This window comes from Heterodontus francisci, chromosome 4, assembly GCF_036365525.1.
Source record: "Heterodontus francisci isolate sHetFra1 chromosome 4, sHetFra1.hap1, whole genome shotgun sequence".
NCBI classification, from domain to species: domain Eukaryota; kingdom Metazoa; phylum Chordata; class Chondrichthyes; order Heterodontiformes; family Heterodontidae; genus Heterodontus; species Heterodontus francisci.
The window spans coordinates 145,277,404-145,294,719 of NC_090374.1; the positions used below are offsets into that span (position 1 = coordinate 145,277,404).

General features: G+C 39.4%; 1 protein-coding gene across 11 annotated transcripts in view; it reads right to left on the bottom strand.

The window, feature by feature from the left end:
• Positions 1 to 17,316, bottom strand: part of focad (focadhesin) — a 268,225-nt gene that overhangs the window by 191,783 nt on the left and 59,126 nt on the right. For all 11 annotated transcript variants that reach the window (XM_068030258.1, XM_068030260.1, XM_068030265.1 and 8 more), the window contains 2 exons: positions 5,708 to 5,809; positions 5,001 to 5,205 (listed from right to left, as the gene is read on the bottom strand). In XM_068030258.1, coding sequence (XP_067886359.1) covers positions 5,001 to 5,205; positions 5,708 to 5,809 — 307 coding nt within the window. The remainder of the gene's footprint in view (positions 1 to 5,000; positions 5,206 to 5,707; positions 5,810 to 17,316) is intronic.

Here is a 17,316-nt window from a genome sequence, read left to right on the forward strand (position 1 = left end):
GTGTAGGTACACCAACAATGCTGTTAGGAATGGAGTTCCAGGATTTTGACCCAGCAACAATGAAGGAACGGCGATATAGTTCCAAGTCAGGATGATGTGTGGCTTGGAGGGGAACTTGCAGGTGGTGGTGTTCCCATGCATCTACTGCCCTTGTCCTTCTAGGTGGTAGAGGTCGCAGGTTTGGAAGGTGCTGTCGAAGGAACTTTGGTGAGTTGCTGCAGTGCACCTTGCAGATGGTCCGCACTGTTGCCACTGCGCTTCGGTGGTGAAGGGAGTGAACGTTGAAGCTGGTGGATGGGGTGCTGATCAAGCAGGCTGCTTTGTCCTGGATGGTGTCGAGCTTCTTGAGTGTTGTTGGAGCTGCACTCATCCAGGCAAGTGGAGAGTATTCCATCACATTCCTGATTTGTGCCTTGTAGATGGTGGACAGGCTTTAGGAAGTCAATAGGTGAGTTACTCGCCCCAGCATTCCTAGCCTCTGACCTGCTGTTGTAGTCACGATATTTATATGGCTACTCGAGTTCAGTTTCTGGTCAATGGTGACTTCAGGATGTTCATAGTGGGGGATTCAGCGATGGTAATGCTATTGAACATCAAGGGGAGATGGTTACATTCTCTCTTGTTTGAGATGGTCATTGCCTGGTACTTATATGCTGCAAATGTTACTTGCCACTTATCAGCCCAAGCCTGAATGTTGTCCAGGTCTTGTTGCATATGGACATGGGCTGCTTCAGTATCTGAGTCGTCGCGAATGGTGAACATTGCGCAATCATCAGTGAACATGCCCACTTCTGGCCTTATGATGGACGGACTGTCATTGATGAAGCATCTGAAGATGGTTGGGCCTAGGTCACTCCCCAGAGGAACACCTGCAAATAAAGGTGTTGGCTATGTACAAAAGGATACTGAGCTTTTTTTTTAAAAAAGCGAATAGGACACTGGGTGCATTTAAGGATGGTAGCAAATCAGGTAAGGTTGGAGCTGTCATCCTTAAATAAATTTAAAACCCTGGGGTGTGGTCTTTTGTAATTATTTACCACAATTTCATACAAGTAAAACGTATATTCACCACCCAGTCATTTTTGTTTTAACCTCAAGATGTAAATTATACCACACCTATGAATATACTTTGGTTCAGTATCACTAAAGCTGTTTATTTGGACAGTTTTCGTGACACTGAACCAAAGTATATTCATAGGTGTGGTATAATTTATATCTTGTGGCTTAAAACAGAAGCGACTTGATGGCGACTATACATTTTACTTCTATGAAATTGTGGTAAATAATTACAAAAGACCACACCTGAGGGTTCTTAAGTTCTTTAAGGATGACAGCCCCAACCTTATCTGATGTGCCACCACCCTTAAATGCACCCAGTGTCCTTTTCGCAAAAATAAAAGCTCAGTATCCTTTTGTACATAGCCAACACCTTCATTTTCTGCCCTAGATTTTGAGAAAATATACTTCGGCCCCTGCTGGTTCAGTGAGAAATTTATTTGATGGTGTGATACTGAGCCATACAGAAAAGTCCTCGATTTGAATCTTGAGCCATGTTGAATTTGTTAATCTCAACTGGAGTGATGGTAAGTGCACTATATAATTTGGTTAAGATCACCTGGACGAGGCAGTGAAGAAAAGAAAGCAGCAAGAGTCCTTCTCTGATCTCTGCTGGAAAGTGCATATATGGACCAGTGGATGAAGACAGGAATTGGGCTTGACTTTGTTAGGACCATGATGGAATACGAGTTGACACCAGATTCACATGCATAGCAGGGCCACTTGAGTGAGGTAATGCAGGTTCACAATGAGAGAGAAAATTGGGAGGGGCACAAAAAAATCTCCATGAACAGTTTACACTGCATGTGACAACACTATGAATTATTATCAGCTTCTATCAGTAAAAATGACCATGCTGGATTGTTCTTACAAACCCTTATGTGGTCAGGCCTAAATGTGACTTCAGCCCCATGCCAACATGGTTCACTCTTAACTGCCCTCTGAAATGGCCTGGCAAGATTCTCAGTTGTATATTTGGGCAACTTCAAACCAGCAATAAATCCCAGCTTTGCCACGAACACTCATATCCTAAGAATGAATTGATAAAAATACAAATGGAATGTAATCTTATTTTCACAAATGGAAGATTGGGAATGATGTTATTTGAATTTTCCCCATTCTTTCTCTTTGTGAAGATGCAGTTCACTGGACAGGTCAACAATTTAATCCTAGACTTAACTTAGACAGTGCAGTATATAACTGTTCAGTGAATACACTAGTTATCAAGGAAATCATTAAAGCAATTCCTGAGTATCAATAGATTATTAAACAATCTTTATCATTTAGTGACCTGGTTAAAACAGGCCAGGATGTGTCAGCTTGTTACTTCTAAATATGTCAAGTCGTTATATTCCTAGCCCTCGCTGAGCATTTCTCTTCTTTCCTGTAGCTGCAAATATGGACGGATTTTCCTTTTTCTCCACCTGGGACGAATGGACTGCCACAAGAATACCGAAGAATCAGGTGGAGAAGAGCACATGCCCCGAAAAGAGCTTGTTCAGCTTTTCATCCAATCTTTTAAAGAGAAGAATAATCAGATGATCGCCCGTATCAACATGCAGTCATCTAATCTGATTGTCATGTCGACGCAATCCAATAGCTGCAGGAACAGGAATATCTGCACTATATTGGTCTAATCTAAATTTACTACAAACGATCATGAGCCATCATTAGATGTCTCAACAGATTTGCCATATGTATATTAAAATTGCTACAGTTCATTCTAATCAGTCACAGCAGTTGAAATAAATCAAGCATCTTTAAAATGGGAAATACAACATGTATGGAAACAACACATGATCTCTCTCTCCTCTACCAAAAAGTAATCACCACCACACTTATGTTTGAGGTTATACTCCAATGAGATTTTTTTAAAATCTAGACTAGTTGAAAGAAAGAAGAGAAATGGACAGCATGGTTAGGAATGCAATAATGTGGCATGTTCAGAAGTCAGAAACTACCACTGACATGTTCTGGCTCGTTTTAACTAGGTTATGAAGAACTATTTATTGTCTAATAGTCTATTGCAATTATCAAAAGTTACCACGAGGGTTTTCTTGATAACTAGTCCATTAATGTTGCCGTTAATTCCATAGTAAACAAAATAATTGAAATTTTTTGTGGGTGATACAGATTAATCCAATCGAATCACATTTTTGAACCTACTTAAGAAAAAAAATACATTCTAATGTGGTAGTTTAGACACTGGATAATTTGAAAAGGCTGAAAATAACCAAAGACCACTTTAACGGAGCATGCAGAAGTTAATGAAATTGAAGCGCTATTTTAAAAACATGCCAGGTGCTTAAATACAAACCAGAAACAACAACTTGCATTTATTTAGCACCTTTAGTGTAGTAAAACATCCCAAGGCACTTCACAGGAGCGATCAAACAAAGTTTAACGAGTCATGTAAGGATATATTAGGGCAGATGACCAAAAGCTTGGTCATAGAGGTTGTTCTTAGTTTTGAACAGCAGGTGACAGAAATTGTACAACTTTCCTTCCATCCTGAAGCAAATACACACTCCTTTATTCAAGTTCCTGAAGGTATAAGTAAGCACAGAAGTAAACAAGGTATTAAACAAGGTGGGAGCTAAAACAGAATCGCGATTGATTCCACTGTAGCAAGGGAATGGGTTGGAAACTTTGACTTTAGCTATCTCGCCTTAGTGAAATTCATGGTTCAGCTGGATAAACTTTTCCCAATAGCCAACTTTGGCCAGTAATTTCCAGATGCCTGCTATGGACTGAAGGCTTTTTCAAGATCAGCAAATACACAGTAAAGATCCAAATATTACTCTCAGCACTCTTCTTGAAGTTGTCTAGCAGTTAGGACCATGTCAGTAGTATCTGTGTCTTTCCAGAATCCACACTAGATATCAAGTAAAAATTTCTCGACTGTACGCTCAACGTAATGATTTGGGTTAATTCTAGCTAGGATTTCCCCTACAATTTGAAGTAGGGAAACACTGCCCTAGTGTTTGATGAGATGGATAATAGATGCATTTTTATACTCTTGGAAGGATGATTTCTTTTCACATCAGCTGGAAAAGTTTGGTCAGAGACTGAGCTCACCCAATTTAATATGTCTCAGCAGATACATCATCAAAACCTGATGCTTAGGCACTGGAGAGAAACATAATGCCTTAATAGTTTCATTGAAGTGGCAAAGAGCATGGATTTGAATTCAATTAAGGGCCAACATGAGTGGTTATCAGGTTTTCCATGCAAAGACAAAGCAAGCAGATATCTTAACCAGCTATACTAAAGGTGACATTACACTGAGTCATTTAAATAAATTTGTGCAGCTGGAATAAAAGGAAAAAAAAAATCAAGGTGATGCAAGAGCAAATTTCAGCAAGAGTAATCTAGCTGTGAACAAGAAATATGTCAAACTCCTGCTCTGTTCATAAAGGAACTCATCAAACACAAGCTCTAAGCTACAGACAGGCTGACAGTAAATCTTCCCACAGTTAGCATTATTCCAGTAGAACAGTAGCAGCAATATGTAGATCATTTAAACTTGTTTAACATTGGCCGCACCTTTGAGCTCAAGTGATAAGGAACACCCTCGGGAGCTGATAAAAGTTATTCATGTTTTCACTTTACATCTGCACGATAAAGTCTCAGACGTCTGCACTAGTTGACATCCCAAGCTGAGCAGAGTAGTAGAAGCACATATTAGAATTATATTGAAGTTCCCTAAAACAATACAACTTGAAAGGAGATGTGTGAACAATCTGCCCATCTTAGGTTGGAAATGCCACGTCCAAAATATCTAATTTAATTTAAGTAATATTTCCATTTAAGGGAATAGGTTTTTTCAACTGCTTTGATTTTACGACTCTGTGCTGTTGAAAGAGGTCAGAGAGTCATGACATATCTTTTTATAATCAATGTGATCAGTTAATAATATCCACAACAATGCTGTGAGATCTTACCTGCAAATGTGGAACAAGGTCAAAGAAGAGTCGGAGAGCCTGCTGGGCAAACAGTGTAGGTGCATTCTTTTCCTCTCCAGATTGGGACTGAAGTACAACCTTAAGAAGGCTTAGACGGAGCTCAGAGTTCTCTCGCAGACAGGAAGGTTCACAGTACAGATACTTGAAAAACGGTGCCATCATTAGCACAATGGATGCACTTAGCCTTTAATAATAACAGAAAATAGCACATTTTAAGTATCTCCATTTGGTATACAATACCATCAGGTCGACACTAAAATCATTTTTTCCCTTTTTTATTTCTTTGCAATTTTCTCCTTGATTATATTCTCCCTTCACCACCCTCAATATTTCTTCCATAAGACGACAAGCAACTATCCAGGTCCCATACCTCTGGAAATGACATGCTGTATTCAACTGATAGAAAAAGAGCATGAGACAGGTGCACGATAATGTTCTACTGGTCAGCACTCAATAACTGCCTCAGCAAAGGGTCAGCCAAGAACAAGAGCTCTGCAAGTGAAGAATCAGAGACACGTACCCACATACCACCACTCTTTGACAAGTATAGTTATATAGTAAGGTGGTGAGCAACTGGAGAACCTTAAAAAAATATATTTTTGACTGATGCAACTGTTCTGTTATTATTACATATTTTAAAGTTACTCTCGATAATAGATGCTTTATTATTAAAATAACATTTTTACCTCTCTGGAGGCTGTTGAAAGATAGCAGATATCTGCTGAAGAAGAAATGGCCAACTATCAGGTCTGTTCTCCAGTACAAAGATATAAGGATGTGGCGGGTTCCTGTGACAAACCAAAATACTATTAACAGAAGGGATACTTTGCAAGCTGTGTCTCCAATCAAATATCCGTGTTAAAGTTCTCAATAATGGCTGTTAAAATAAAAAGCAAACTTGCAGTCAGATCATTTTATTTATTAAACTATAACAAATATACACAAGTACAGTCAGTAGGTCAATAAACTCTGGTTGAGGTAATTTTAGTAAACGTTGCTTATTCAGGTTGTCTTCCTTTATATTTATATTGCATGAGTTCTTAAGTTTGTTTCTGAATAAAAAACAATATTTTTTCCTAAAATATTAACAATTATCTCTAGTTGATCAAACAAATGAGCAGACATTGCTCAGTGTTTTCTTCCATATCAAAATTATTGCCAACATATTCCTTCTGCTTCAATTTATTCTAATACATGTTTTCAAATCATCTAAAAGTAGTTAAAAATGTGTCGTTTTGAGAATTACATAATTAAGTGTTTCAACAGTGTACCTTTTTCCACTGTTTAACTGCACTGAAGCCAAACATGCAGCTGTATCAATGTGTGCATACTCTGATTTTCCTATTCAAATCTCGTGAAAGCAGACAGCCACGACTAAATGGTTTGTTCATATTGCTCCTAATAATTCTCTTTGCTGCACTGCATATTACATTGGAATTGGGGGGGGCTGGGGTTTTAATGCCAATAATGAGGTGTTGGAAACAATGAAGTAGATCAAGTAAAAATCTCACATTTGATAACTATATTAATGGCTTGTGAGCATAAGAAATCATACCTAGTGTAGCTGATTAAACTGCTCATTCCTTGATTGATGGTCACACCAGGTAGTGCAAACCTAGCATTATTGAGAGTTATGTCCCGAGACACTGAAGTTTGGCACACCAGCGAATGATCCTTGGTCTTCACTTCAACACTGGCTAGTCTGACCATCAGGGGTATTTTGGGATCAAGATAAACAGGCAACCAGATATCAGTATTTTTCTCATTCCATCTTTTAGATATCCAGCTGCTCCCTCCCTTTAATTTCTCTTAGAGAATCACTACTCATCTGCCTTCTTACTCGACTGCCACCATCCCAGGCTTCAAAGTCCTTGAATAAATCTAGAACAACTTTCTGTGCCTCTCTCAGCATTCTCCAAACTGCCCATCAAAGCACCCATCCATGCCTCCATACCAGAAGCAACCCCAAATGCCCCATCCACCTCTCGTTCTCTGACCTTCCTGTCCAGCAATCCTACTGGGGGGCGAACCCCGACAACCTTCTTCCCATCCCGTTCACTCCCCCTTGGACTCTGCAAATCACCACCTCCTCCACACTTAACTCCAGTTTATTCGCATAAAAGGACATTGTGATCACCAAACATTACTTTAGTATCACCCCTTACTCCTCTGGCAACTTCTTTTCCTTTAAGTCCCTCACTTTGTTTTACTCATCTCTACTGCCCTTTACCCACCCCAAATTTTATCTTCCCTCCTTCTTTTCCTCCCTCAGCTATTGTACTGAGTGACTGCTCATAATGAGTTTCAATGTGATGTGGTTAAGTCCGAAACTAGGGCCTTAAATTTATGCAAAGCCAATTACACAGATATGAGGGGCAAGTTGGCTAAGGTAGACTGGGAAGTTAGATTAAAAGACATGATCGGATAGATAAGCAATGGTGAACATTTAAAGAAATAAGACATTCTTCTCAAAGAATACACATTCCCTTAAGGAATACAAACTCCACAGGAAAAGTGTTCCAACTGTGCCTAACTAGAGAAGTTAAGGATAGTATTAGATTAAAAGAAGCAGCTTACAATGCTGCCAAAAACAGTAGTAAACCTGAGGATTGGGAGGGTTTTAAAATCAGCAAAGGATGACCAAGAAATTAATAAAGGGTGAGAAAATAGGAGAGTAAACTAGTGAGAAATATAAAAACAGATTGTAAGAGCTTCTACAAGCATGTAAAAAGAAATTACCAAAAGTAAATGTGGGTTCCTTAGAAGTTGAGACAGGAGAAATTATAATAGGGAATAAGGAAATGGCAGAGACGTTAAACAATAATTTTATATCTGTCTTCTTAGTGGAAGATACAAAAACATTTGAGAAATAGTGGGGAACCTAGAGTCTACTGAGAGCGAAGAGCTTAAAGTAATATTAGTGAAGAAAAAGTACTAGAGAAATTAATGGGATTAAAAGCCAACAAATCCACTGGACCTGACAGCCTACATCCTAGGGTTTTAAAAGAGATGGCTGTAGAGATAGCGGATGCATTACTTTTGATCTTCCAGAAATCCCTAGATTCTAGAACGGTCCCCATGGATTGGAAGGGTGCAAATATAATTCCGCTGTTCAAGAAAAGAGGGAGAGATATAGCAGGGAATGACAGGTAAGTTAGCCTGATATCAGTAGTCAGGAAAATGCTTAGGGATATGGTAACAGGGTACTCAGAAAATCATACTGTGATTAAGCAGAGTGAACATGGTTTTCTGAAAGGAAAATCACGTTTAACAAATCTGTTGAGTTTTTTTGAGGGTGCAATAAGCAAGGCAGATAAAGGGGAACCTGTGGATGTAGTATATTTGATTTTCAAAAAGCATTCAATAAGATGCCACACAACAGGCTACTACACAAGACTAGGGCTCATGGGATTGGGGATAATATATTAGCTTGGATTGAGGATTGGTCAAAGAACAGAAAAGAGAAACTATGAATAAACAGATCATTTTTCGAGTTAGCAGGTTATAACTAATGGAATGCCGCAACGATCACTGCATGGGCCTCAGCTACTTAGAATCTATATCAATGACGTGGATGAGGGGCCAAGTGTAATATATAGAAATTTGCTGACGATACAAAGCTAGGTGGGTAAGTAAGCTGAAGCTGTGAGGATCCAAAGAAGCTGCAAAGGGATATAGACTGAGCTATGGAGTGAGCAAGAAAGTGGCAGATGGAGTACACTGTGGGGAAATGTGAAATTTTCCTCTTTGGTTGGAAGAATAGAAAAGCAGAATATTTTTTCCAAAGGTGAGAGACTGGGAAACATTAGTACGCAGAAGGATCTGGGCGATCTTGTACACAAAACACATGAAGTTAACATGCAAGTACAATATGCAATTAGGAAGGCAAATGGTATGTTAGCCTTTATTGCAAGGGGCAGGGTATAAGAGTAAGCAAGTCTTGTTGCAATTATATAGGGCTTTGGTGAGATCACATCTGGAGCACCATGTACATATTTGGTCTCCTGACCCAAGGAATAATTATGCTTGCCTTACAGGGGGTGCAATCAAGGTTGGCTAGATTGATTCCTGGGATGACAGTATTGTTCTTTGAGGAGAGATTGAGTAGAATGGGCCTATATTGTCTAGAGTTTAGAGGAATGAGAGATGAACTCATTGAAACATTTAAGATTCTTCAAGGGCTTGACAGGGTGGATGCTGAGAGGACGTTTCCCCTGACTGGAGAGTCTACAGCGAGCCATCATAGCCTCAGGATAAGGAGTCAACCATTTAGGACTGAGATAAGGAGAAATCTCTTATAAAGTATTTAGAGCATAGAAACAGGCCATTTGGCCCAACAGGTCCATGCCGGTGTTTATGCTCCATAAGAGCCTCCTCCCACCCTCCTTCATCTAACCCCATCAAGATCTTCTGTTCCTTTCTCCCGTATGCACTTACCTAGCTTCCCCTAGAATACATCTATGCTATTCACCTCAACTAGTCCTTGCCAGAAAGTTCCATATTCTTACCACTCTCTCGGTAAAGAAGTTTCTCCTGAATTGCCTCTTCGATGCATCGGTGACTATCTTATATTTATGCCTCCTAATTCTGGTCTTAACTGCAAGTGAAAACATCTGCTTGTCATCTACCCTATCAAACCCTTTGATAATCTTAAAGGCCTCGATCAGATCACCCCTCAGTCTTCTGTTTTCAAGAGAAAACCTGTTCATTCTTTCCTGATAGGTATAACCTCTGAATTCTGTTATCACTGCAGGAAATCTTTTTTGTACCTTGTCCAGTCCTTCTGTCTCTTTTTTACAATATAGAGACCAGAACTGTTCACAGTACTCCAAGTGTGGACTAACCAAGGTTCTAAGCAGGTTTAACATAACTTCTCTGCTTTTGAATTCCATCCCTCTAAAAATGAATCTCAGTACTTTGTTTGCTTTTTTTTAATGGTTTTAACAACTTGTGCTGTTATTTTTAATGATTTATTTGTCAGTACTCCCAAACTCTGTTTCTCTACCCTATTTAAACACTTATTTTCCAAGGAGTATGTGGCCGCTTTATTCTTCCTACCGAAATGTACTACCTCACAGTTATCTACAATGAAGTTCATTTGCCAATTACATGTCCATTTTGCAAGTTTATTAATGTAATTAATGACCCTTTCTACAGTCACCATCAATATTGCTCTGTATCAGCTGACAAGAGCTGTATGCTGCCTGCTGGTTTCTCAGTCCTCAATGATCACTATGATCATTAACATTTACTCCGCTTCTCTTTCCACAGATGCTGCCTGATGTGCTGAGCATTTCCAGCATTTTCAGTTTTTATTTATGGGAAAGGCCATTGGTTACCTTCTTCAGCCCCTGCCACCAACATTATAGCCTTGTCACAAATTGCAAACCCTAAACATTTAATGCCTTGGTTGAAGCAGATTGTTTGGCATCCTATTACACCCTGAGTTGAGCTTCTGACCTCGTAACCTTTCAATCATAAAGACTGCCTACTTCCAACTCTCTAACATCACCGCCTCAGTCCAGCTGTGGCTGAAACCCTCATCCCACCTTTATCACTTCCAACCTCAAAAATTCCAGTGCTCCCTTGGCCAGGCTTCTATCCTTCACCCACTGTAAACACCAGCTCATCCAAAACCCTGGTGTCCATATCCTGTCTTGCTTACCCCTATCCTTGCCAACCTCCATTTTAAAACAAAATAACCCAAGTCTTCAAACTGAAAATCACAGCATTATATATGAGGACTCTTCCAAACTTGTGCTGTTTTTATTTGGGATTAATGGTTTCGTCTCCTCAGAAGGAAATCTGAATCCATTGCAAGATTGTTTTGTAAAAGATGCTCGCCATTTGCACGCAAGACAATTTCACTGAGTAAATAATGTGAGCAGGGTAACACAATCATTTGTTCTTAGCATACAACTTTTATTCATACAATTGCTTCCATTACCTGCAATTGCCCCTTTACTATAAGAGAAACATTTACATTTATATATAACTCCTTAAATCTCACTGAAATATCCCAAAGTGCTGCACACACAAACTAATTTTTTGCTACAGCAACTCCTGTTACATAGGGAAACACAGCAACTATTCTGCACACAGCAAAATCCCACCTACGTTAAAGAAATTATGATCAGTAAATCTAGTGCTGATTGAAGCACAAATGTTGATCAGAACACGAGGAGAACTTCCCTTCTCTATTTCCAATAATTCTAGAAGATCTTGAATATTCACCCGAGCCATTAGATTAGGCAGACTGGTTCTTGATTAACGTACGAATTAGGAGCAGGAATAGGCCACTCAGCCCCTCAAGCCTGCTCCACCATTTAACAAGATCATGGCTGATCTGATTGTAACCTCAACTCTACATTCCCTCCTACCCCCACGAACCTTTCACTCCCTTACTTATCAAGAATCTATCTACTTCTGCCTTAAAATTATTCAAAGATTCTGCTTCAACCGCTTTTTGAGGAAGAGAGTTCCAAAGACTCTCAACCCTCTGAAAGAAAAAATTTCTCCTCATCTCTGTCTTTGATGGCCAACCCCTTATTTTCAAACAGTGACCCCTAGTTCTAGATTCTCCCACAAGAGGAAACATGCTTTCTACATTCACCCTGTCAAGACCCCTCAGAATCTTATATGCTTCAATCAAGTCGCCTCTTACTCTTCTAAACTCCAGCAAATACAAGCCTAGCCTGTCCAACCTTTCCTCATAAGATAACCCGCCCATTCCAGGTACTAGTCTAGTAAACCTTCTCTGAACTGCTTCCAACACATTTACATCCTTCCTTAAATAAGACCAATACTATAACAGTACTCCAGATGTAGTCTCACCAATGCCCTGTATAACTGTAGCATAACCTCTCTACTTTTGTATTCAATTACCCTCGCAATAAACAATAACATTCTATTAGCTTTCCGAATTACTTGCTGTACCTGCATACTAACCTTTTGCGACTCATGCACTAGGACACCCAGATCCCTCTGCATCTCAAAGCTCCACAATCTTTGAGATAATATGCTTCTTTTTTATTCTCATCCAATGACCAGCAACTCTGACACTATGGCAACCCCTCAGTACTGCACTCGAGTGCCAGCCTGTTTTACGCAGACAAGTCCTGCAGTGGGGTTTGAATATGCAATTTTCTAACTCCAGAGGTAAAACTGCTATCAAATGAATCAAGCTGACACAATGTGAATTCCAACCCTTTCCACAGTAACCATCAATATCGTTCTAGCAGCTGAGAGGTATATGCTGCCTGCTGGTTTCTCAGGTAGAGCACTGTCAATATCTCAGGATTGTCACAAATTCAGTGGCATCAGTCTCAGAAGAGGCAAGCCATTTAGGACTGAGATGAGGAGGAATTTCTTCACGCAGAGGATGGTGAATTTTTGGAATTCGCTACCCCAGAGGGCTGTGAAGGTCCAGTCATTGAGTATGTTCAAGACAGAGATTGATAGATTTCTAGGTATTAAAGATATCAAGGGATGTGGATATAGTGCAGGAAAATGGTGTTGAGGTAGATCAGCCATGATCTGGTGGAATGGTGCAGCAAGCTCGAGGGGCCGGATGGCCTACTCCTGCTCCTTTTACCTATGTTTCCATGTTCCTTTCCATTTACAATAGCTGACTGACATTGCCCGAGATCAGTGGTGTCCAACATAAATTGCCCCATAGCCACATATGTGTCAATAGCGACACCATTTTCGCTACATCCACAAATTTTAGGAGCAAATATCTTACATACACTCACAATACAGGTAAATATAGTTTGCATGTGTATATTTAATTAATACCTATCATTCCATCAGCAAGGTAGCAAAGCACTCACAGCGATCAATAAACACTCATACACTCTGCATCTCGCCTTACAATTTTACCAACAAAAAGGTTCAAGTTCACGTGTACACCATGCAAATATGATCACATACCCAATGACTGTGTCTATGACTCATTTTATAAGGTGAACATGCAGAATGAGAGTTATGATCGAACTCAATTAATTCACACAGTATAACTTAACCATGTAATGACACAAACTGAAGTTTATACCATGCTTCCCAAATCAGTGGATCATCTTACTTAAATTAAACAAAGATTAACTTGTAACTGTTCCTTCAGTATTGCTAATCTCTTAATGGAAGCCCTCAGAGCTTCCTCTTGAAAAATGTCACTGCAAACAACCTGTTAACCTGTGTTGCAACCTTTGTCTCATATTTCTTTGATAACAGCCCAAAAAAGGATCAACTACTTTGCAACAATAAGTCTTTCAATTGCTGAGACGAGCTAATAGATTTCTTATTTATCGTCAATGGGAATCTAATATCAAAAATAGTCATAAGCATCTTAAATATCTTACCATTGTAGCCCATTTTTAATCTTCTTCGAATACACTATCTTTTTAAATAACTCTCAACATTATCCCCCAATCCCCAAACTCCCAATCAAACTCATTTCAATGGAAAACTGATCGAAAGGTCCTGAAATGTGCCAAGCGCTTTCTCAGCAAGAGAAGTTCCATATAAAACACTGGTTGGAGTTGATGATACTCAGCCACCGAGGGTGGCTAAGTTTCATTAACAAGTTGCAAATTTGAGCCATGGCCTTCCAAATAAGAAACCAATGTTCTGCTTGCTGAACAACCGACGGTTAATATTTGGTGTAGAAAGCAAATCATCCTGCAGTTGTCATACTGCACAATATATTTTTAAAATATCTTGTTATCCAAGTTGCTTGATCTAATTCATTAGCAAAATTTAATTTCAAAAGGTCAATATAAAAGTGCCCAAGAAGAAAAAGCATATATCCCAAGATTAGTCAAAGTCTTCCAAAGGTCAACAATACAGAGTTCAAAAGGTCATGTTCATCTAGAATTTGTCACTTTGTATGACAGAGTGACCAGTTCCAATCTGCCTGACCATCTCTGTCCTCAGAGAGGTTCCCATGGAGATTTGTCACATTAAGCAGTAGAAACCTATCTAATGTCACTGCATGTAATTTGTCAGGCACACAGTTAAGGCGACTGCTTGAACAATATCATTTGTTGCCAAAGAGTACCTTTGTGATAAGTTAACCTTGCCCTTTCACCGGTCAAATACAAGTTAACATACATTGCATTGACAGGATTGAAGTGATGCATGAAATGAGGCATGAACTTCTAAAAGAATTGCTTCAGTAACTCCAGAACCCATCTAGTGGGCATGCTCAATGTTAACCTGCTCCTATCCACATATCATAAAATACATGAGACCTATTTTTAGTTATTTGAGTTAGGAAATAAAACTGTACAAATGCATACATAATATTACATCCCCCCAAAAAAATCAAAATTTGCACATCTCATTTGCACATTTGCACATACTTACATATCACCAAACAGATAATGAATACACCTGTCAGCCTCACTCCTGTTAAAGTCTAATTCCAAGCAAAGTGCCAGATGATAACGGGTTAAAAAAAAACAGAAATCGTCAAGATGAAAGGGATAAGTAGGACACTATTGGTCTAACCTCAGTCAGGCTATTTGCTGTATGTCTCTCAGGTCTATTTAACACAAAGGGGCAATTTGCTTTCCTCTCATTTATCCACAGGATAAAGTCATTATAGCTTAGATTGAATGCTTCTGTCTGACAGGACCTTAATGATGCTTCAAACAGTGTCTTCTGAGAAATGGTATGGTTTTTAATTAAAGGAGGAGACACTAACAAGACAAATGTTGAACTTGATTACACTGTAAGCTAAAATCAATAGCTAACCTTGCACACTATGTCTCCATATTATTTCTCACCTCTCAACCTTATTAGGTCAACAAAAGAGTTCAGTTGTACCATACCTACTTGGATTTTTCCTTGTAAAATAATGAGTACTTGCCCCAATATAATGACCATTTTGGGTTGTAGTAAAGCCTTTAACATTTAAAAGGGGCAGTGAAGTCTCAACAGGGGTGGTGAGTAAGTAGCAACACAGAAGATGTCAAGGCAGTTCCTGAAAGTAACAGAACAAGCCAACATCTAATCTTATTAATGATGCACGTTCAGAAAGAAGGAACAGAAGGCAGTTCATAAGTCAGACTTCATATTATATGCAACAGTGCAGCCTTCATCCACAAGTTTTCAGAGAACTAGCATTACTAGGAGGAAGAGAAACAATAGCAGATGCTTGGTTCATCACTTTATCGAAAGCTTGTAAGGACAGCGAGGAACACAAGCACTAAACCATTGATACTACAATACTCGGTGCTGTTAACTAACAGTGCATTATACTGCACATTTGAGACAGTTCTGTGTTTGTGTGCAGAATCACATACAGCACAACTACGTTGCCATTCAGATTTGTTGACTGTTTCAGTGACTTCAAATTAGTTGTAAGCCCCAGGACAAATGCTAGCACGATGACAGATACAACTTCATGCGTGCATGCACACATCGTACTAAGAGCAAGGAAGGAAGCCACTTCACATCGCCACATAAAGCAGCAGTTTGGCTATAACTGAAGTCAGATGCTAACCAGTGATGCTTATTAAAATAGACCTAAGCGCATGATAAGAGATAAATTAGAATTTCACATATCTGATCATATATCCACCCTGATAATCCATCTCAGCTATGTAACAGTCTGTAAATATGCTACACATTTTTAATTTTTCTATTTCTCTGCTTCATTGGCCATTAATTTAACCAAAACAAATTATCTTAACATGACCTTATTGTGAATAGATCCTCGAAATTGTCCTTCACTTTGGGGATTTTTTTTCTCCCGCGATCTTACTCACAGAACACTTCAGCATACATTCTGCAGTAAAACCATTATTTTGTCATAAACACAATCAGATTTAAAATAAAATGCACTGAATTTTAATCAGGAACATTTAAATCTGTTTCTACCTGATAGATACTTTAATTCAAGAAAAGCTAATTTGCACAATTCCAACTGGAAATAACAGATAAAATTACACAGTAACGAGTCACTAAATCACAGAATGATTACAGCACAGGAGGCCATTTGGCCCGTCATGTCTGTGCCGGCTCTCTGCAAGAGCAACTCATCTAGTCCCACTCCATAACCTTCTCTCCGTAGCCCTGGAAATCTTTTCTGTTCAGATAATTGTCCAATTCTCTTTTGAAGGCCTCAAATTAATTTGCCTCCACCACACTTTCAGGTGGAGCATTCCATATCCTAATCATTAGCTGCATAAAAAAGATTTTCCTCATATGGTCACCTCTGGAATAAAAGGGACAGTATGGATAGAAAATTGGCTGAGTGACAGGAAACAGAGTAGTGGTGAACGGTTGTTTTTCAGACTGGAGGAAGGGGTATAGTGGGGTTCCCCAGGGGTCGGTGCTGGGACCCCTGCTTTTCACCTTAAATCGTTATCCTCTGGTTCTGGATCCAACGACCAATGGGAAGAGTTTCTCCCTATCCACTCTGTCCAGATCCCTCACATTTTGAACACCTCTATCAAATCTCCTCTTAGTCTTCTCTTCTTCAAGGAGAACAGGCCCAGTTTCTCCAATCTATCCACGTAACTGAAATTCCTCATCCCTGGCACCATTCTCGTGAATCTTTTCTGCACCCTCTCTAATGCCTTAACATCCTTCTAAAAGTGTGGTGACCAGAACTGGACACAATACTCCAGTTGAGGCTGAAACAGTGTTCTATACAGGTTTATCATAACTTACTTGTTCTTGTAATATATGCCCCTATTTATAAAGCCCAGGATCCTGCAAGCTTTATTAATCTCTTTCTCAACTGCCCTGCCAATTTCAATACACCTATACCCCCAGGTCCCTCTGCTCCTTCACCTCCTTTAGAATTGTATCCTTTATTTTATATTGCCTCTCCTCGTTCTTTCTACCAAAATGAATCCCTTCACACTTTTCTGCATTAAATTTCAACTGCCACTTGTCCACCCTTCCACCAGCCTATCTGCTCCTGAAGTTTATCAATATTCTCCTCTCAGTTCACAATAATTCCACATTTTGTGTCATCCACAAATTTTGAAATTGTGCCCTGTATACCAAAGTTTAGGTCATTAATAGAAAATCAAGAAAAGCAGGGGTCCCAGCACCGACCCCTGGGGAACCCCACTATACCCCTTCCTCCAGTCTGAAAAACAACCGTTCACCACTACTCTGTTTCCTGTCACTCAGCCAATTTTCTATCCATACTGTCCCTTTTATTCCATGGGCTCTAACTCAGTCCATGCTTAGGTTAAAAAGAGAATTGGAAACATCTTATTTTAAACACATGGGATGCAGAATAGCACTCCAAAGCAATGAAATGTTACAACAGAGA